This window comes from Camelus bactrianus, chromosome 4 (genome assembly GCF_048773025.1).
Source record: "Camelus bactrianus isolate YW-2024 breed Bactrian camel chromosome 4, ASM4877302v1, whole genome shotgun sequence".
In the NCBI taxonomy this organism is placed as follows: Eukaryota; Metazoa; Chordata; class Mammalia; order Artiodactyla; family Camelidae; genus Camelus; species Camelus bactrianus.
The window spans coordinates 57,308,090-57,330,887 of NC_133542.1; the positions used below are offsets into that span (position 1 = coordinate 57,308,090).

Genomic DNA, 22,798 nt, shown 5'->3' on the forward strand with positions numbered 1-22,798 from the left:
CATATGTAGTTAGTTTTTTATTGAAAAGAAGTGGCATGTTGAAACTCTTCCAGGAAAAACGAACTCAAACTTAACCACCACGTACTGAGCAAATAGTACACAGATCATATGAAGAACAACATGATTTGTTTAAATCTTCTCACATGCTGGAGCTACATCACCTTTTTGTAGCCTTCTTCATGATTACATATTAAATTCCTGCAAATTCTTGTTTTTAAAAACATGCCTTAGTTCATCTGGTCAAGTTGAGGACAGAGCTCATCGCTATGAGAACCGTCACATACATCTGTGATATTAAACTGCACAAAATGACAGGAGTTAGGTGACTGTGTGTGCCCTAATTTTCAGTTCCACAGTCACTTCCTAATAATGACAATTTGAAAAAAAATAGGTCTCCAACCAAGAATTTCACATCATATTAATTTTTCAAATAGACCGTCTATCCTTACCTGTGATGTTAAAAATTAACTTGATTTTGTGATCAGTTAATGGAGTATTTCTTTTAATCCGTGAAGATCTGTCTTTGCCAGCGCCCATTGGTGTCTCTCGCACGGCGTCCAAGAAGTCATCGTAGGAGTAATCCAGCCTGTTAGCTGGGCCCCAACCACCAGGTCCTGGACAGTTGGGACAGAGAAATACAAGATTCTACAGTTGCATCCTTATCAGGTTTTAATGTCAAGTGACAAATGAAATTGTCATTGAATATCTGTCATTGACTATTGCCCATAATGTACCAATACAAGGTTTCATCTGCAATTTTACACATTGTAATTTTTGGCTTCATATTAAATTTAGATTACCAATGAATAACTTAAAAGTACAAAGAAAAGTTGCTATAGAGCTCTGTAGGCATTTGAACCATTCTATCTTTGACCTAATAGTTAATTACCTTAGCTTTAGAGGTAAATACGGAGGTAGGAATAGATTTTTATTAATTCCTATTTCCCTTCAGGGTTTGCTCCATTCTTTTTTTTTCAATATCAGTTTTAAAAACTTAATGCACATAAATAGATGTCCTTTTATGAAGATTATTCAAGGTATCTGCATATCTGCAGCATATTTTTAAAGGTGGGGGGTAGTTCCTGAAGGCAGTGTATAATTTAAATGCTTACATATTTAAGGCAACTCTGCTGGAGGCAGCACTATTGTAAGTGATTATTTTTTTTAAATTTTGGGTTATTAGCTTGTTGTTCATTTCTGTTTGTTTTCTTAATGGAGGTACTGGGGATTGAACCTAGGACCTTGTGCACATTAAGCATGTGCTCCACCACTGAGCTGTACACTCCCTTCCACATGTGATTCTTTAGATGCCCTCTGTATCACTGTGATCGACACCATGGATTCGGACTGGGGCTTCTTGCTATATGATGTATGGCTGAACAATCTTAGTCAAACTACTTTCATCTCTCTGAATCTCAGTTTACTTAATTATAAACTGAAATAATTATTCTTACCTCATAGATCTGTCTGTGGGATAACTGAGCCATTTAAACAAACAATCTAGTTCTGTATTTGACTCATTCTAAAACCTCAGTGAATGTAAATGATATTAATATCGGCCTAGGCATACAGCTGTTGCTTAGTTATGTGCTTTAAACATCAAATTCTATTTATAAAGGCTTGTCCACTTCTGTAAGTGGTTTTTGAGGTTGGTTTTGGTTTTTGTTTTTTGCTTAACTCACATTTTTGGTCATTAAAATGAACTGAGATCAATTCAATATTTTTGTTTTTCACTTAAACATTTTTTCCTACAAGTATCATATAGCTATTATAGAAAAAAAAAACCCAGATCAGCGAAGAGAAAAATATAAAAGATTACCTATAATTCCAGCACATAGAAATAACTACTGTAACATTTTAGGCAAAATTTTTTCTACGAATATATATAAACACACACATATACATTTATGCATACATACACACACATACATATATAGAATATATAGAATAAAAATAAATATACCATACTTATAACGAAACAAGATCATACACTGTATATATTATTTGGTAATCTTTTCTCACATTTTCTCAACAATATACTGTAACATTTCTGAGTCAAATGGTTTCATAATATTCTCATCTATAGCTATACTAAAAACTAACCAGGCTTCTACTTTCAGACTTAGGTTATCTCAAAATTTTAGAACATCCTTCATTTTAGAACATCAGTGTTTTAGAATATTTAGTATTTCATAGAGTGTAAGACACCATCAGCAAGAAGACACACCCCAATTTCAGAAATGTCGAAATGAAAAATGTGCATCTTAGAATTTATGAAACATGGTACATCTTCGCACAGTAGCATGATTTTTATCTTGAGAAATACACTTAGAAGCAGAATTTCTGGGTCTGAGCATTTTTACTCCTTTAGATACATACTGTCCAATGCCCTTCAATTTCTCCTCTGCACACAATACATGCATATGATTTTTTCCCCCTGACACCCTTGCCAACTCTGGGTAGTATGATTCTTATTCAAATTTGTTATTCTGATAGGTCAAAAGTGTCATCTTTTATTGGTTTTTATTTGAATTACATGATTAGGATGAGATCAAACCATTTAAATACATTTACTGGCCCTCTGTTTTTCATACATTAGGACTGGTGGCCAAGGTGCTGTTATAAATATGTTCATCTTGTGACTCTACTGTAAAGACACACAAGGAGGAAGGTTCGTCTCTCAGGATGACTTGTACACTTGTACGACAAGCCATCTGGATCCTTACAAGATGATAGATATTGCCCATCTCAAAGCCTTACAATGACAACTGACTCCCTCTGTGTGTATCCTTGTCCTTGCAACCTAACCTCCACAAGCCGGGAGGGGAAGCCGGGCCACGTGTGACAGGAGAGGCCTGGTTATTCTAGACGTGCCACTGTCACTCCCTGCCAATGCCACTTCATATTTTTCTATCTAAAACTTTAATATCCAATATGTTCACTGAGAAGTAGCACACAATAGTTAAGATCGGAAAACAACCCAAAGTCTACCAATAGGAAGCAGTTTATATAAATTACGGCAAATTGATGGATAAAATAATATGTGGCCATAAAAGCTGTACTGAAATATAATACTTATGACATAAAAAATGTCCTCAATAAAACACTAACTAAAAATTCATGTTCACAAAATAGTACGGGTCTCATATATGCACACACAGTTACATATACGTTAATATATTAATAGAATTATTTCTGAGATTGCAGGTTATCTTGATTTCATTGTTTTTTTTTAGCATTTTTCAAATTTTTGCAATAAACATGTGTGCACAAATAGTATTTTGAAATGTAAAAAGTCCAAAGCAATAGTCAACATACCTTTTAATGCTCAATCACTAAAAATATAAATATGATTAGTTTCAGGAACAAAAAGGATGTCTGCTGTCATGTAATACTATCTCATATAACCTTCTAAGCGCTTTACCTGTCCTTCTTCATTTAATCCTTATAACAGCCCTATGAGCTCAGTAGTCTTATGCACCCAATTTGCAGGTGAGAAAACGGAGGCACAGAGTGTTTGGGAACTTGTGCAAGGCCACACAGCTAGTGGCTGGGGATGTCAAGGCTTGGACCTTAGTAGTTCGTCAGAGAGTTCTGTGCCTTAACCACGACACTATTATTATTTTTTAAACATTACTCCAGAAGTTCTGGACAGTTTCATAAGAATGAAATAAAGTAAGTATAATTACCGGAAGGGACAATTTTGCTAATCAAGAGACACAACTGAAATTGCCTAGAAAGATGAAGACAGTAAGCTAAGTGGCCACATGCACCAGCAAAAGAATCACATAGCTGTGCTTCAGAATAGCCTCAATAAAAGTTATATGTCAATTATGTCTCAAAAAAAAAAAAACAGATGGAAAAATGCTCAGAGTCTACATGAAGAAAATATCCGAATACCACTCAAAGATATATTAGACTTGAACAGATTGAGTCTTAACATATTCCAGGTTAGGAATCGGAATATTTTACATGTGTAACTATCTTAAATAAATGGCTTAATTGTAATTTAAGTTAAATGCCATATAAAGTTGCTATTAGTACTTTACCACTATTACTGCTCTCTTCTAAGCTATCATATGAATATTTGAATTTTACAATCATAATGTGACTTAGTTTTCTTAGTTATTATTATCCTGAAGAGTTTTGGCTAATATTTGGAAAGAACTTATTTGATACCCAAAATGTACTATGTCTATAAAGCTCATTAAACACAATATCAAATTACCCAGTCATCCTAAAATACTTGATGAATAAATTCACAAAAGTTCATTTTTCTAGTCTGCTCCACTCTTCAGGAATTATTTTCTTATTCCGCAGATTAGTTCTGCAAACTACCCACACGAAATAATGTCATTACCAATTGCAAAGCCATTTTCATAGTCATAATTATATTCGAGGCAGTATTTTTTGGTCAGGTCCTCCAGTCTGCAGTCAATGTCATCAGCATCATTACAAAACGACGGGACCTGCAAATAAAAAAAGAACAGGACAAAAAGGTACTTCACATCTGGGCGTGCTTTGGGTAAAGCCGTCGTGCCAAGCCTTCGTGCCTCTGGTCTCACACCTCCATCAGCAGGAGCGAGGGCCCTAGACCTCTGCTTATTCTTAAAAAGGCTCCTGACCCTCCTCGGTGCCCTCCCCTACCTCCTCCCACTGCCCGTGGACCACAAGGATCAGTCGCCTGCCTTCTACCTGTGTTTATATCATTTACCAAAAGAAGCCCAGGACTCCCGGGACATCTCTTGCCTCTGAACTTTCACCTCATTTGGCGTTTTTAAAAGTGAAGTATCAGTGGGGAGGGTATAAATCAGTGGTAGAGTGTGTGCTTAGGATGCATGAGGTCCTGGGTTCAATCCCCAGTGCCTCCATTAAAAAATAAATGAAAATAAACCTAATTACCACCCCACCCCGACCCCCGCCGAAAACCCCTGAAGGATAGTTAATTTACAATATTATATTACTGGCTCTTTAGATCCCTTTTCTCTCACCCTATCTTCCACCCTTCTTCAAGTCCTCAAAACCTTTCTCAAAGCCCTCTGATGTTTGGTCAGTGATCGGCCAATCCACTTTTTTTTTTTTTTTTAATTTTTGTTTTCTTTTGTGGGGGGAGGTAATGAGGGTTATTTATTTATTTTTACTTAATTTTTTAAAAATGGAGGTACTGGGTATTGAACCCAGGATCTCATGCATGCTAAGCCCGCGCTCTACCACTGAGCTATAACCTCCCCAGCAATCTACGTTATTGTTTTTTTTAACCTTCTCTCTTAATGTTTTCTTCCCTTTTGCTCTCAATGGAACCTAACTTCCCAGTTTCCTTGGGTGGTGGGCATGGAGGTGGAGGACACGTCTTCCTCACCCTCCACTGCTGTTCCCAGATCACGCTCGCAGGAACCTGCTTGAAGCCCCACAGCTTTGAAGCTCCTGCAATCAACACACCATATATCATCACTGTCATCTACAGCCCTCCCCCACGCTAAGCCACCCCTCATTTCAAGAACCCTTAGGAACTAACCATCCCTGTTACAGTTCTTGACTTCTATATCCCCTCAACTAATCCTCCCATCACCTTGGCTTCTCTTTCTTTTTCCTCCTCTGTCTTCCAGCTTCACTTTGTCACTTACTCCCATATGGGGTCACACCCTAAGACCTCACCATTCCCAGTAACTGCACTCCTACTCTCAGGAACCCAACAATGCTTTGACTTCATCAGAATCTGTAATCTGCCGATCCTACCACCACTTTACTGTCCCCAGGCAGTAAATGATGCCTGATGTCTTCACTTCCTTATTTACCCATCTTAGATTCCACGGTCCATCACCATGAATTACTCCCTTGCGTGCACCCTCCTTAATTTGATTATCTGGAGAACCCTTAAACCTGGTTAATTGCTGTGTCTTCTCCACATTTGTTCCCACAGGGTCAACTACAGCTTGGGAGAAAACACAGCTTTGCTTACTGCCAGTCCTGCCACATTTCTCTAGTATATCCATTTACGCTCTCTAAGAAAATTGTTTTATACCGTCTACTCTTTTCTCAAACCTCCAACAACTCCTCCCCACCCCTATTTGAGGCTGATCAGTCTCCATCTTTTCTTCACAGATAAAAGAGTCACAAAAGATCCTTCTTTCACACACTTAACACTGCTCTGTGTACCCCCTCCTGTATCTGGGCTCCTGTACACTCTGCCTCCTTGACACTGCTCTTTCTCTCACGCTTGACATCAAATCTACTACTATTATTAAATCTACTTTCAGAATCTATCCAACATCTAAGCCACTCACTCTGGTAGGGATGCAAACATCTGTAACATTACTTCCTCCCTCCAAGATGCCCAACACAGTTAAATACATTGCTTTGCTTGCCTGTAATGACTGAGTCATAAACAAAAATGCATGAAGAAATCCTTTAAACGTTCAATTATCTCCTCGTCATAAAAGAAATACCATCTACAATGGCATTTTTGTCATTCTTTAAATAACAAAGCAGACATTCTGAAACCACGCGGACAGTAAGTAAGCTTCTCTTTCTGACTCAGAGTGTTTTAAAAAGTTCAAAGAGTTTTAATAAGGATTTACTTATAATTCACTCCAAAGCCTATGAATAATTCTAAATATTAGAAGCCAGTTTGGGTCACAAAGAAGAGGGAAACCATCAGGACAGAGAACTTCTGTTGCACGTGACCCAGAGAGGCTACAAAAAACTCAACAGCATCCTTTGAAACATGGCAAGCAATAAAGAAATTCTGACATACCATTTTCCCCAGGGTAGTCTGAAATGCTTCAGAAAACTTCTTCAACAGATCTGTGTCATCACAACGAGTTGCTTTGTACAGCATCTCAAAGGACTTGAATCCGTGATTTGCAAAACGTTTTACTGGAAGATGTTGGGGGGAAAAAAATTTCAACTGGTTAGCGTTTTCAAAACAAGCATTTAATTTTCCATGGAATAACTGTAATTTAGTATTTTAATCCTAACACAATTTGTGGGACTGTGACAAAAACAAAGATGACAGTCAAGGAATGTTTCCAGGCATTAATTGATCATAATAAACCATGAGCCAAGCAGGCCTGGACCCAGTTACTCGGTGACAAATTTGCTTTGATACAGGATTCTTTATCTTCCAGTCATATGAAAAAGTGAACATTTAAGGGAAAAAGAGACCTAAAAATTCTTTTTATTACATTCCTGGGAATCTTTGAAAAACCCAAAGATATTATATTGCATCAAAGATATTTTATTTTATATTTATATAAATTTATAACATACAAGTTTATATTATGTTTTTAGCCAATAGACATTGAAACATTTCTGAATATTATGTGAAATTATATTTCTTAAAAGTGTAATTTCACAGGGACAAACTTCTCCTTGAGTCAGAAGCTCAGACATTAGACTCAGCAAGACGTCTTAAAATATTCAAAGACAATGCCTTTTAACAGCGTCGTCATTAAAATCCTACTGTCTACATCTGTGACAGAGGCAAATGATAACACTTTTATTTACTTCCCAAATTTGGGGGGGAGAAAAACAGCTCGAGTGAGTGAGTTTTGCTCTTTTTCCAAGACATTGGCATTCAAACTTCATCTAGGGTACTGGATCAAAGATTCACTCCAGAGAATATTATTTACAATAGACAAAGGGATTGTATTATTTTTCTAATAACATACATTTAAGATTATAGAATAGCTCTAAATCTAAATTAGATCTGAAGAGAACGTGACTGATCTCATCAAGTATATTGGCTCTTACTTTAAATACAAGCTCTTCTGCAGACTATACGCTATACTTTACGTTCAAGTTTACAGGTCAAGAATGACATGCTGACAACTCTCTGGATAATTCCGGTAGATAACAATGAGAGGGTTTTGCCATAACCTGAATCTTGTCCTATAGCAATCCAATCAATAGCAAGACTCCTGTGGGCTCATATTTTAAATTGAGAGATGAATATTTATCTGCAAGCATTTCAAATTCATGGCACTGTTTTTCCACTCTGCAGTCACTTCATTAGATTTGAATTTACATTTTCTATTTATACAAATCAGCTGGGCAAACCCAGTCCCTGTGTTAAGGCAATTTTTCTCTTTAATGTTTAGAACTTTATACACACAGGCAGACGAACACAGATTCACATATACTAAAGGAGCCCAGAAAAATATTAAAACTTACTAGCACAGTCTGGCCATTCAGTGGAATACGGCGGCCTCCAGATACCATCTTCATAAGCACAAGAATACTTGTCAGTAGAGCCTTCTGTGAAATCATAGCCCTCTGAGCAACGTAATGTACAGTTAACTCCAGCACTATCTTGAGTACATATAAAATCCCCATTTACAGGTGTAAACGGAACTTCACACGGGGAACCTGTGGGGGAAAAATTGTACCAATCGTATACAGTGCTATAAGAAATACAAATTAAAATCCAGGAGTCTAGGCTGAATTTTGAAAAAGATTTCCTCCTGTTCACAACTATTCCTAGAAAAACTCTCACAATAAAAATCCTTCATGTGGGATTGCAGTAATGTCTGCTTTTTAACTCCTAGGTGGGTATAGTTGAAAAGCTGTACCTCTGTGTAACTAGAGGTGGTGCATATGTTATGAAAAGCTAAAAGTATTTCTGATTTGAAGTTGTTATTTCTGCAATTCCTTTAATAAAAATGCAAACCGCTAACGTTATGTTGCAAATACATTTTCAGAATCTTGTCTCCTGAAGCCTTCAAAACAGGATCATGACAATCACATTTTGTAACTTGGGATAAAATGTTAATAAGCTGCAAATTAAAGACTACTTTGGAAGAAAATCTTTCTATTTATCATGAAGTGAAGTAATAATAACTGGAAACCTCAATAAAATTTATCAGCATTCTAACTTAAAAAATCTACTATCCTATAATAGCCTATAGTGAAAAAGAGTATGAAAAGGAATATATATATATATATATATATATATATATATATATATATATATATATATATATATATGTAACTGACTCACTAGGCAAAATACCAGAAATTAACACAACTTTGTAAACTGACTACACTTCAGTTAAAAAAAATCTACTGCTCGAGTCTATTTTCTTTCACAAACACAGTGCAACAGCAATTACACATATCAAATGTCCACTAGATCTTTGGAGGCTTGTGAAGGGAATACCTTTTATGACAATGTGGATGTCACACGTTCTGTCATTGCCTGAGGGGTCGGTGGCTGTATACCGCACTACCGTCTCCCCATGAGGGAAGAGGTCCCCGGGTGCATGACTTCTGGTGATGGCCAACACAGCTCCTGGAAGGGGAAGAAGGAATCTGACTTGGGAGTTATTAGTCTGCAGTCACTTTATCAGATCTGAGTTTTCATTATTTTCACAAGCCAGCTGGGCATTCTGCTTATGTTGATTTGGCCACTGGCAGAAAATAGAAGACATAATCTTTATACTAACACAGAAATAGTTGACTCAAAAACCTCATTAAATTAAGGCATTCTTGCTAAATAAATCATTCTCCTTGCATAGGTCAGTCTATGTAAGCATTGGAAATTTAATTAAGAAATCTAATTTGCATTTTTATTGTTTTCTGGGATTTGGTGAAAGCTTTAAGGTGAATTTCAGTTGTATTTGCTCATTTTTTTCTATTTTCCTATGAACTTTTATAACTTTTTTTGGCAAATGTTTGAGAACTGAGTATGAATACATAGAATGATGTTAGATTTACCAATAGAATGCATAGTTTATACCTTCAGGACAATAGAAGCTTAGAGACTCAATGAATTTATTAGAACACTTTCAAATAAAACACCTTGCATAGTTTTAATAAATGTCCACTGAATATTGAATGGAAGGCAACTCCGTGGATAGGTAGGATTAATAGTGTTAAATTTTATATAATTATTCTAGCATTAAAGTATATTACCTTTTATAATGATTCATTGGGTTTAGATATGATTTTTCATTTCTCTTTGATCTTGTAAAAGCTCTTAAAAATCAAGTGTAATTTGGGGTGAACATGCTGCCAGCAAGAACCCCGCATCCTCACCTGAGTTGTCTGAGAACTGAGGCTCATCCCAGGTGGCAGCGTGCTCCTTCTCTGAGACCTGGATTGGAGGCGGGGACCGGCACCAGTCTATGCTGGGTGGTTCTACATCTAAAGAGCACGAAATCAGAGAACGGAGTCACAACTGATGTTCAAAAGTGATGAGGGGACTTGCCAGATAGAACTGAAGTCTACTTGTGCCGGCAGAAAACCCTGACCGTGTCAGGCACAAGGCCGGCCCTGGGCCCCTTGGATGATGAGGCATGTCTTATCCCTGATCTCAACGTCAAAAGAAAAATGATTCTTGCCACGCTTCCCTCTGCCTGTTGAAGAAGAAATACCAGATTACTAAAATCACCATGAGTGCCACAGTGTGAAAGACAATTCGGGATACGGTGAGCATTTAATTTGTGAGTTTCACCAGTGCTAGTTGAGCTGATACACCAAGAAGAGAAGAGAACCTTCCCAGAAAGTCGGAAGGCGTGAAAAGATCCAGTCATTTCCTTGGGATCACTCCCATGATCCTCCTCTTAACTGAAGGGTCAAGGCTGGGCTGGTTGAAGGTTAAATGGAAGGCCCAACGGGCAGAGGTCTGAGCCACTGTTGAGGAAGATGTAAGATGTGAGGATGTGATGTTGCTGGAAGGCTAGCAGGTTATGTCTAAAGGTGGAACGCTCCAGTCTAAGATTCATTCCTAAGGCTGATAAATTCCACGTCAAGACAAAGAAGAGGGTGTAGACATGGGAATGGGGGGCTAAGACAGAGAAGGGGGAGCAAGCCACAGTAGAAATGAAAGAGCTGTGAGTCTACTGCTGAGCACCGTAATCTACATGGAAGGAGGGGCGTGAGGGGGTGCCTGTGAGCCAGGTTGCAAAGCTCTGGAGGGATGTGGTGGAATTTTTAGGATGTCAGTAAAGGGCAACAAAGAAGGTGTAGGAGGAAGTTTTAATATAACTATTGATTTTTATACATTTGGAATGCCCTTCTGTTTGTAACGACATGCCTTTGAGGGAGACTGGACAAATACTATTTTTATAATTACACAGGTGAGGAATCTCAAACTAGGCAGGCTTAAGAGACTTGCCTGAGGTCATACGCTGGTAACTTACAGTCAGAGGCATGAAGACTAGGACGCTATACCATCTATGCTAAACGGAAAGATGTATTCTGAAAGTAAACCAGCTGTACCTGTGAGACTATATATAGATTTCTGTTCTAAGCTAAGTCTGATGAATAAATGTTGAGTTTTTCTCTTTTCCTCGTGCCTGTCATTTCCTTAGCACAGTACCTTCAATTTACTATTTTCCTAGGCTGTAAACTGTTAGATCTCCACTCCACAGCAGGGCACCATGCACACAACAGGTGCTTGGAACAAGTTGCTGAATAAAGAAAAGAATGAAGGAACGCTCGTAGGCGGCCAGCGCACTTGGAGAATGCGGAATCAAGTCGATGCACAGTTAAATTTACAAATCTGACAAGATTTACTATTTTCCCTCAAAGAAATTGCAAATGAAAGAGTTCCAAGGTTTTCTAAACTTCTCTGATTTTAGCCAAAATTTTAGAGTTGAATCTCAGGTGCAAGAGAACAGTTAAGACGAGGCCGATTACTGTCAAAGAACTGGAGGTCCTAGCAGATGCACTGTCTCCAAAAGAGGAAGTCCATTTCCAAGCAAGCGAGGCTGCATTCCGTGGAATGCTAAGCAAAAGCATTTCCACTTCCTCTCATTAATCATTAAGACACCAGCAGCCTGTCATCTGGGGAAAACAAGAAAATGCAGGCTTTGGAATATTTTCTGTCTCTCTCTCTCTCTCCCCCTCCATTTCTCTCCTCTCCCTCCTTCCCTCTCTTTCTCCTGTTCCTTCCTCCTTCCCATTTCCTCTCTCTCTTCGATAATTTGAAAATTCAGCCAGTGCCCAGCTAGACACTCGAGTACATATCTTACATTTCCCCATGCTGACGCGTCATTGTGAAAAATGAAAACTTGGCAAACGCTTGAATCACATTTCCCTGTTGAAAAATCACAGCACCATAAAAACGAATCCAACATATTTTTCACGCGACGGGTAAAGTTCATGTTTAAAACAACACTGAAAAAGCAATTAAAAACAACTAAGCCCAGTGAACTGAATCAGATGCATTTTTGTTTGTCTTTTTATTTACTTTGACCAAAACTTATCGCTTTCTAGGGTAAGGAGCCAGTTTGATCTACATCAGTTATTTCAAGAGGTCATGTAAAATTCTTAAAATAAAATGAATTCAATGGTACTGAATTTTAAAAATAAATATGAAAAATCTATCTGAGACAAAAACAGTACAATGTTAATATATTTACCTAGAGCTTAATGCGTCAGGCACTGGTTCGAGTGGTTTGGGTATCTGAACTACTTAAAAACCTCACAATAACCTTATAGGTAATATGTTTCTTAATTCTATTTCTGGATGAAGAAACTGAGGCACAGACTGGTCACACTGCCTTAAGCAGTAGAACTGGACAGACTCAAGTAGTTTCCAGAGGCTGGGCTCCTGTCCACTGCAGATCACTTCATATATTCTCGACGTATTAAGTCTTGCTGGTGAGTATCTGCTATCTATTAGAATTGACGGAAAGCACAAACACCAATCGGGAGATGATGGAGTAAACCAGGCCACAAAAATAAAATAAAATAAAATAAAAAAGAAACACTGATCTATAGCAGTGGGTTGTGAGGGTGGAGAGACTGGGAAGGATTTCAGAGACAGTAAGAAGATGAAACCAGGAGAATGTGATAACTTACTGGATATTAGTGATGGAGGGAGAGGAGGCAAGAGTGGCTTCCAGATGTTTGCATGGTAGCTAGGTTTCAACTCCATTTTCTGAGCTAAGAAATATCTTAGGTTTGGGTGAGTCTGAAATGCCAGAGGGACATCCACATGGGAAAGTCCAGTAGGCAGTTTTACATGTTGGTTTGAATTCCAGAAGAGAGATCTGAGCTGGAGATAGCAATCTGGGAGCTGTCAGTTAACAGAATTACCAGGAAAACTAGAGAGAAAGAAGGAGAAGAGGGCCAAGGCTGGAACTCTGGGGATGGTCCCCATTTGACAGTTGGTCTGAGAAAGAGAAGCCTACAAAAGCAACAAGGAAGGATAAATGAGAATAACGTGGGAAAAAACAAGGAAGCCGGTGTCAGAGAAGCTAGGGGAGGAGGCAGTTTTGATTAAGAGAGTGCCACTAATAATGTAAAAACTATGGAAACATTGGGTAAACGAGGACTAACAAATGTGCAGTAGTAATAACTCTAGAGATCACTAGAGTGACCTTGATGAAAGTAGTTTTCGATGAGAGAAGACAGAAGCCAGACTTGAGTGACTTGGAGAATAAATGGCAGATAAACCAAAAGAGATGGCAACCACTGGGAACTCTCCAAAAGGCTCATATACATAAAGAGATACAATGATGGTTAAAAGGTATGTAGGTTTCAAAGAGGACGAGGCTTGAATAGGCTTCCAAGACTCAGTGGGAAGGGAGTTGATGAAGATAAACAAAAACAAAGGCCTTGGGGGTACTGGATTACTTTCACAAATCTAAACAAGTAATTTGAAGACTCACCAATAACCCTGATGTGGAAAGTGCAGCTGGCTTGGTTGTTGGATAGGTCAGTTGCCGTGTACGTGATCACAACATCTCCAATTGGGAAAAGATAAGGTGGGGTAAAAGCTGGATGAACGTGGATTGCCACCTTTTGGAGATACACAAATATTTTGAAAGTTTCCGTTAGTATCAATAGTAACTTTATTATTTTTGGCTTATATATTATTAGCAAAATGAAGTTAAAAATGACACAATGTTTTATACCTAGTGTGTGTGTGGTGGGGGGAGCAGACACAACCCTTGGTACATTTCTTTCCAGACTATTCTATCTACATAGTTTATAGAGTTGGCATACATAAGAAATATTGTTCCTTGTTTTTTAAACAAAGTATTTTAAAACATTTTATGCTATTACATAGCTTTTAGAACTTAAGACGACTCCCGAAAGTTTCCATAACATATAGAATACACAGTAATTTTTTTAAAGAAAAATCTATTCAAGGACATTTAAATTGGTCCCAAATTTTACTATTGTAAGCAGCACTAGGATGAACAGTTTTGCACAGAAAATTTTTAAAGGTTTAGTTTGTCTTTATAATAAATTTCCAGGAACAGAATTATTAACCTCAAAGTCATGAACATCTTATTGACAGGTAATACAAAGTTTATTTCCTGATCATGGTAAAAATTTGCTTTCCTACTGTTGCTCTTTGATAGTATCAGTGTCAAAGTTCCTACTCAAAGTTCTCTGATTTATATTAAGTAACATTACTTTCTGGTAAGTCAAAAATCTGGAACCAGGCCATTATTTTATTTTGTAATTTTTTAATGTCTTATGCTAAGATTAAATTCTTATATAACTGAATGATACATATACTCTTTCCTTTTTGAATTATATGTTTGCCTTTTTAGTCCATTTGAAAATTATGTGATAAAGATAAATTTATATTAATATATTATATAATAAACATTCTAAAACTTGACAAGGTTGAAGAATTTTTCTCTAGTTTGCTATTTGTCTTCTAATTGAGAAAAAAATGTTTTTGTATTTTTTTTCTTCTTCTTATTGGAGGTACTGGGAATTGAACCCAGGACCTCGAGAGCGCTAAGCATGTGCTCTCCCACTGAGCTATATCCATCCTCCTGAGAAATTTTTTAAAATACAAATTGAAAAATACACTTGTAGTCAAATACATTTGTCTTTTCCATTATATTTTAAAAAATATTTTAACACACAGGTGCTACATTTAGAGTAAATTCTCATAGCTCCTCAAGTATGTCCCTGTGCTCTTCTTGGTGTTCAGTGACATTGATCACGATGACAATGATGCTGATAATGCATGTCTTCATGGGCCTTTTAGTGGACAGTGGGAACCACACGTGAAGGAGCACTCAACACACACGTCACCTGCAGTACACTTACTCCTAGAAATCACCTCTGCTCTTTTAAAGTCAGATTTAAAAGGTCCCTGTCTTTGGTGACCTAAAGATAAATAACATATAATCAATCTCATTTATATGCAGAAGGGAAAAAAAAAAGGATCACAGATACAGAGAACAGTTTGGTGGCTGCCAGAGGAGGGGTGTGGGGGTGGCCGAAATGGGCAAAGGTGGTCAAAAGGTACAAACTTCCACTTCTAAAATAAGTAAGTCCTGGAGATGTAATATACAGAATGATGACTATATTTAACAATATACTCTTTTTAAAAAGTTACCTTGATAGTTAAGTATTTTCAACACAATTATCAGAACAGGTTTTGTGTGTGTGTGTGTGTGTGTCTGTGTGTGTCTGTGTGTGTCCGTCCTCCCACCACATGTCCTGAATGATACATAAGTTACATACATATTTACATGCAGGTGTGAAAATTATATACTGTTTAAGGGCATCTGTATGTATGTGAATACTAATAGTACAGATTTAAGATTTAAATTAATTCCTTTTCTAGCATCTGATGGATAATTATCTCAAGCTACTGTACATAGAATATTAAAATACTGCTTTCTGAATAATGCTGGTTTTAAAACAACTAAGAAACACTGATGTTATCTTCTTTAGACTGGCCAATATGCAACCAGTTCAGGATCATATTTTAAAAGATCTGTTTAATCTTACGGTTACTGGGGAAAGGGGGTGGGAAGGGATACATTTGGGAGTTTGAGATTTACAAATGTTAGCCACTATATATAAAAATAGATTTTAAAAAAGTTTCTGCTGTGTAGCACAGGGAACTATGTTCAATATCTTGTGGTAACCTTTAATGAAAAAGAATATGAAAATGAATATATGTGTGTATATGCACGATTGGGGCATTGTGGTGTACACCAGAAATGGACACATTGTAACTGATGGTACTTCAATAAAAACAAAACAAAACAAAAAACAAAACAAACCAAACAAAAAAACCAAGTCCAAGCCACAAGCCACTGCCCGGAGAGCTTGTGTAATTATTTTAGACGTGAAGGAAAGCACATGTGTGGGGCTTGTATTTTTAATAAACATATTTCCTTGAAAAGTAAAAAAAAAAAAAAAAAAAAAGAAAAGAAAAATAAAAGATCTGTTTATAAATAGGAACCAAGATTGAGTCCCCATCTTTCTTTTTCTTAAAAGCTTAGTAAAAGGCAAAAAATTCTCAGCCAAATCATCCTAGTGGATGCACAATACAACAAACCCACAGAATGAAAGGTTTTCCGTTTTTAGAGATTTTTACCTGAGATTCCTAATTAGAAGCTCAAAGCTGATCATTCTTCTATCAGATGAGGCATTAACATTTATGAGTACCTCTAGAGAGTGTACTACCATTAGAGTATTAGTAAGTTTTCAATATCACACGTATTTGCAGTATGTTTAGAAACCATTTGAAAAAGGATGCAAATATTTGCTCAAACCTTACCTTGTCCCCAGAGTTGTCTTTAGCTGTTGGAATCTGCCAAGTGATATTAGCAGAGTCTTGCTGTTCCTGAGTCTCGGCCTCTATGTCCGCAGGACAGTTGATTTGAGGAGCTTCCACATCTGACTCAGAAAATACTCAAATTAATGAACATATTGATAATGTAATTCTACACCATCAAAGAAAGAGGTAAAAAGATAGTCATACTCTGTGGCTCCTTTTTTACATCCCAATTCCTGATTGATTTGGGATTTGCAACTGCCTTCAGGATACCGTGGATCAGCATGGCTTGTGAGGCCCTTCCTGGACTGGTAACGGCTACATCTTAGCCTCATCTCTTAAGGTCCCCTACCAGAACGCAGTCTCCAGGTTGAATACTCTCAGTCGCACGAGAGCTCCGTGGTCCTTCTTTTACCTGAGTCTTTGTCCATGTTCTTTTATCTGCCTGAATCAATGCCCTCTTCCCCCTTTACCAGGATAACTCCCACTGTCCATGAATTCTCACCACAAACACAGCCTCCTCTGGAAGCTTCTTGGACCCTGCTGGTCCATTTTAGGTACTCACTCCACAAGTTCCCAAAGCCCCCTGTCCTTTCTAACCACAACTCATCATGCCATTTTGAAACTGCATTTTCTCCCTGCAAAGAATTTAAGTTCTTTGAATGCCAGGATATCTCTCGTCCCATTGTATTATACAGTACCTGGCATAGAATGGGAACTTGATAAATACTTTTGGAATGAAATAAAGGAACAAACAGGAAAAAAAAAATGAATGCTGACTGTGTGGCAGGAAGAAACTGAACTGGAAAACAAGGCTGTCAAGTAGAATTAATTAGCATGCTCAAACGTACTGGCAAAATAAACAACAAATTAAAGCCAATGATTATTTTTTGCAGTTTGAAACTTTGCAGCACAGATGATGAATTAGAGGTGGAAACACTCCACAGAGCCACATCAGTCACTGTAGAGCTAAGTTCTTATTATATAATACAACAAATCCTCTCAAGTTTACGTTAAATTATGTCTCCTGTAACTCACAGCTGAATATATCCGAATTGATCTGATTTGTGTCTCACCTTGTTTCTTTAAAATTTTATTCAATTTATAATTTCTTTTTCTCAGAGGGTCTAATTCTTAGACAACTGTTCCCCACAAAGATACATTAGCATATTGACTCTTAAAATCTAAAGAAGTATTTTCTTTTCCATTTACACTTGAATAATAGCTTGAACGGATGTGGAATTTAAAGTTTACATCTATTTTCCCTCCGTATTCCTAGGACACTGCTACATCTCCTTCTGGCATTCAGAGTTGTAAATGAGAAGTAAGTGTGAGTCTGAATCTTGTTTCCTGTGTGAAATTTCTCTTTTATTTCTGGAAACTTCAGATTTTAATCCTTAACTTTAAGACCTCAGAAAATTTAACCAGGGGGAGTAAAAGAATGCCTGCCCAACATTCAGAAGTTTTTGTTTTTTTCTTTTTTTGACTCATATTCTTCACTGTGTACTTGAATATAGATCAATAAACTGTTTTTTTTTTTTTTACTGGTAATGGTACTCCATTTTTTAATTTTTATATTGAAGTATAGTTGATTTACAATGTTGTATTAGTTTCTGGTGTACAACAGTGATTCAGTTATACATATATGTATATTTCAGATTCTTTTTCATTATAGGTTATTACAAGATATTGAACATAGTTCCTTGTGCTACACAGTAGGTCCTTGTTGTCTGGGGGAGGGATAAACTAGGAGCTTGGGATTAGCAGATATACACTACTTTCTGTAAAACAGATAAACAACAAGGTCAGACGCTATTTCTGTTCTAGTGGTTCAAGCCTTTCTGTAACTCAGGGCAACATTCTTCTATTGGTAGGAAAATTCTCCTCCTCTATCCCTTTTCCCCTCTCCTCTGGATCTCCTTATTAAATGGACATTAGGGTTTCTCAGTCAATCGTAGGTATCTCTAAACATCCATCTTTTGGGCTTGATCCATTGGAATAGTCAAGTTCCTTGTTTATCAGTTCTCCATTCTGAAGAAACTCTCAATTTGCTTCCTCAAATCACTAATATTGTTTTCAACAATATCCATTCCACTTCTTTGCTCTTCTCTTAAGAGACATTTATATTTTTACTTCTAAGAACTCTTTCTTGCTCTCAATACCTCCTTTTCATATACGTCCGCTCTTGCTGCAAGGAAGAGGCAAAGTTCTCTTGTGAACACACTGAGATTGAGATGCAGGTTTCAAAGGGCTGGTGACTTGTTTGGGTCTTTTTTTTTAATTGATTTAGTTTCCCCTGCTTTATATGGACCAGAAATTCCTCAAAGATTTTCAACTCCCAATGGAAAACTTACCTGATTTCCAGCTCTAATGCCATCCGTGGTTTTCTGTGTCTTCTATCATTGCCTGGCATATGGTAATTGGATTTTGTAAATCCATCATTTTGAAACAGAAATCTTCAGAGAACGTACTGGGGTAACATCTACCATTTTACCACGGATTTGCAGCATTAAGTTCCAAAGAGGGACAGTCTCATGCTACACCAATGTGTCATCATATAGGAATTTGGTTTTCAACCTGACCAGTGTGGGGACTGACCTTTACAAGCTGCTGTCTGAATTCTGGCACTCCATTTTCCAGAGGTGGTACATCTCACTTCTTCTCTGACTCCTGATAAAATGAATCCTTGGCGGCAGCTGAGCTGGCAAGTCGTCCCAGGTTTAGCTGGATGCTTGCCACAGTTGGGGGGTGACACAGTGACACCCTTGGGCTTCTGAAACGTGGAGCAGTGGCGCTCTGTCAGAGGAGAGGGAGAAAATGTTATCTGCATTCCCACAAACTACAAATGCCACCAATTTTCTTTACTCAAGAAACATACAATTATGCTGTCTTGGTATTGACATAAATCACTAAATGATGTCTGTCTATGACACCGAAAAAATGTTGTGTTGTAAATAATGCTCAACTCTGTCTCTTTGGTTACTTCATGCTATTTTGCCAGTATCAAAACCTTGAAAAATTTCTAACTGGTATTTTAATCAATGCCACCTGCAACTTTTATCGTTTGCTTGAAGTATCTTCATTCAGTTTGCAGAATATTACTTTATGGCTCTGAAGTATAAAATAGTAAATGAGATTCTATCTTTCATGGAATAAGTGACAATTCTACAATCAGTCCACATTTTATGAGTTTTTGAGTGCCATCTTTCAGCAAGCACATTACAAGAAAAGGATTTATCCTCTCCCTAGAATCACTGTGTTATAATTAGGATCTTAACTCTTAATGTTACCTTCAGCAGGGATGGATAATAGCACATGAATTAAGTAGAATGGAGACAGAACAGAAAATCAAGACTAGGACTTAAAGTAGGGTGTTGTGTGTGTGTGTGCACGGAACCCATATACACATTTGTGTGTTGTAGTAGTGATTTTACTTGGAGCACTGCTAGCATCTTTAGTCTGTACTGTCCATGTGATAATCACTAACATTCAGAACTTGGTATGCACCAGGCATTACTCTCAGGGACTGACTCCTTTCATCCTGTGCAGAAAGGACCATTGTTATTATTCCCATTTACAAACAAGGATGCTGGGGCATTGTAATAACTGTATCGTAGTTAATTTTCCAGAGGTTTCCCAACAGATAAGTGGCAGAACCCGTGTGTTCCCAAAACCTTCCACCATCATGCCTCCCCTTGAAACAACTGCTTTCAAACCTCTGTGTGAGCAAACTCAATTTTTTCCCCAAGAAAGTGGCTTGTTTCTTTATTTCTGCACAGTATGTACCATGTGACAGCCCAGACTTCCTGTTCTGCTTCAATTAAGAGGAAGAACAGAGCAAATTCGTGGTTCAAATATTAGAACTACATGGGGCTCAACATCTTTTATTTAGGGATGGTTATTTATAAGGAAAATTCTCCTTTTGGCTGGCATAATTGTTGAAGATTTCATTCCCTGTTAATATTCTCTTATCGTTTGCTGATGGTATTTTCAATGAAGGTGACTCTAATTTTTTAGTCTAATCTCATCCATTCTAACCTAATGGAAAATCTTTCTTCATTGTTTTTATGCTTAGTACATTCTGAGATTGCTTAACATTCATACACATATATTAATATACTCTCTTCTACCTTTTAATGGTTTTATTTTTAATTTATATTTTAAAAACTATGAATAATTTATATCGATGTCTGGTGTGGATTAAGGACATACGGAAGTTTCAATTTGCTTCATTTTGTTTTTCCCAAGGAGCTAGCCAATTTTCCTGTATTATTAGTCAAATAAACGTCATTTTCTCAAGTGAGCTGTGATGCTTCCTCAACAATACACGAAACTCAAAAGTTTTGGGATCTATCTGTCCCGCTGATCTGACAACAATTCTTGCATGCTCTTCATTTTTGCAGTTTTAGTATATTTAAAGCCCAATAGAGCTACTTACTTTTTCTATTCTTTATTACCCTTCCCTTTCAATCTGATTTTAGTGAGTTTTGCCTGCATATTCTTCCAGATGAATCCTGGAATTACTCCCCAGTTCCAAAAAGGGGGCAGAAAAGAAAATCCCTTTTGGGCTGTTGAATGAGGCTGTATTTTACCTATATATATATATATTTGGAGAGAATGCACATTTTGGTACAATTTTATAAAAATATTAAAGTGTTCTTTTCATCTCTCAGTAACATTTTGTAGTTTGTGTAATACAGGTTCCACTTATATGTGTAACATTATTCTTACATATTTTATATTTTCTATAGATCTTTTGAATGTGCTTTTCCATTATATATTCTGTTTATCATTTACATAGAAGAGTTGCTTATTTGGTATTCTTATGACTATAGTGAACGCTCAGTCTTTCAGTAGATTTGTTCTATTTTGGAGGTAGACACGCACTTTACAAATGATAATTTTGAATCCTCAAAGCTCTAACCTTATGACTTATTATAAGAGCTAAAGCTTAAGAGAGCAATACTAAATAATATGAATGATTCTGAGTAGCCTTTTCTTTTTCTAGATTCAATAAGATGGTCTGTATTATTTTCATAAGCAGATGCAGATTCAAGATGGACTTTTAAAAAACTGTCAGTTATCAATGTGAGCTTCTTGGACTTTTATTAAAAAATTCATTTAAATGATAATGAATACATTTTTATCTTCTACCATATAAGTTTTTCCTGCTTGTTATAATGAAGTAATTTATTATGTTGATATAGAATACCTAATTTTAAACTCTTCTTGCGTTCCTAGGATAAACTCTACTCCATCCAAATTTGTCCCAATTAAAACAAAAATCATTACCATCTGAAGCTGTAAACTTTAAGGAGTTGGAAAACTGGATTCTGTTGGAGAAGTCCTTTTATCAGTGGAGAGGAATAAAACCACGTATTTGTACATGTATCTATAGCACTATACATCTATTCATAGGGATGTGTATTTTTATGCTCATTCTGAGTCAGTTTTTAGTTCTGGGTCTTCACAGAAGACAAGAGAAATCAGACAGCAAGAGAAATGAATCATGCAAGGCACCGTGCCTTCTAAGAACTTACCCACACACCGGGGTTCTAGACCATCCCACTGGGCGTTTACTTGACAGGTAAGCTTAGCACGTCCTTCGAGTCTGTACCCTTCATCACAGGTGGCCAAACACACCGTCCTGTAGGCCATCTCCCTGGCAGAACAGCTGAGGCGGCCGTGTTTGGGCTGGTGGAGACGGGGGCATGTTCTCACTACATTACATGAAAACAATTAGATCATATTTTACTTAATAAGGACAAAGATAATTAAAATTTTAATAATGCCTACACACTGTAAACAGTGAATAACACATCATTCTTTTTTTGAGTTGATATGGGACAATTAAAAGCCTGTGTTTATCAAATGCACTACCTGAACAACATCGCTGTGCTCAGCCTCTGCACCTCAGCCAGCCTCAACGCACCAGCAGTGGAAATGCCATGAGGTGTCCAGCGAAACGTCCAAAGAAGTTTCCCTGGCGCTGCCACCTCCGACTCACTTGCCTCAACGCTGCATCAGAGCAGCTACAGGAAGGCACTAGGACTACTCCTGCAGGTCCACAAATAACATCTGAGTTCTGGCAGGAGTCTATCACCGCCTAGCCCACCAAAGCCCCATAAAGTGTCCTCGTGTCCAGCTCAGTCAATTCCATCACGCCCTATATTCCTGTTCATGACAAGCGCTTCATCCACCAGGGTCATCCCCATACAGTTCTCATCCAAACCTAAGTCTCAAACCCGTGCACCTGCCCTCTGGAATACTTGACTGGTCTTCAGCAAATCCTCTCCTATCCTAAACTTC

At 37.4% G+C, this 22,798-nt stretch overlaps 1 protein-coding gene and 1 non-coding gene across 2 annotated transcripts in view; one reads left to right on the forward strand and one right to left on the reverse strand.

Annotated features, from left to right (window-relative positions):
• Positions 1–22,798, reverse strand: part of SVEP1 (sushi, von Willebrand factor type A, EGF and pentraxin domain containing 1) — a 157,267-nt gene that overhangs the window by 70,638 nt on the left and 63,831 nt on the right. Inside the window, exons 6-15 of the mRNA XM_074361981.1 lie at positions 22,030–22,209; positions 19,088–19,285; positions 16,493–16,611; positions 13,620–13,749; positions 10,036–10,143; positions 9,158–9,289; positions 8,173–8,367; positions 6,755–6,876; positions 4,361–4,469; positions 450–614 (exon numbers count right to left, since the gene is read on the reverse strand). Coding sequence (XP_074218082.1) covers positions 450–614; positions 4,361–4,469; positions 6,755–6,876; positions 8,173–8,367; positions 9,158–9,289; positions 10,036–10,143; positions 13,620–13,749; positions 16,493–16,611; positions 19,088–19,285; positions 22,030–22,209 — 1,458 coding nt within the window. The remainder of the gene's footprint in view (positions 1–449; positions 615–4,360; positions 4,470–6,754; positions 6,877–8,172; positions 8,368–9,157; positions 9,290–10,035; positions 10,144–13,619; positions 13,750–16,492; positions 16,612–19,087; positions 19,286–22,029; positions 22,210–22,798) is intronic.
• TRNAP-AGG (transfer RNA proline (anticodon AGG)) lies at positions 4,799–4,871 on the forward strand. The gene has a single exon. It is a non-coding gene; the product is annotated as a tRNA-Pro (tRNA).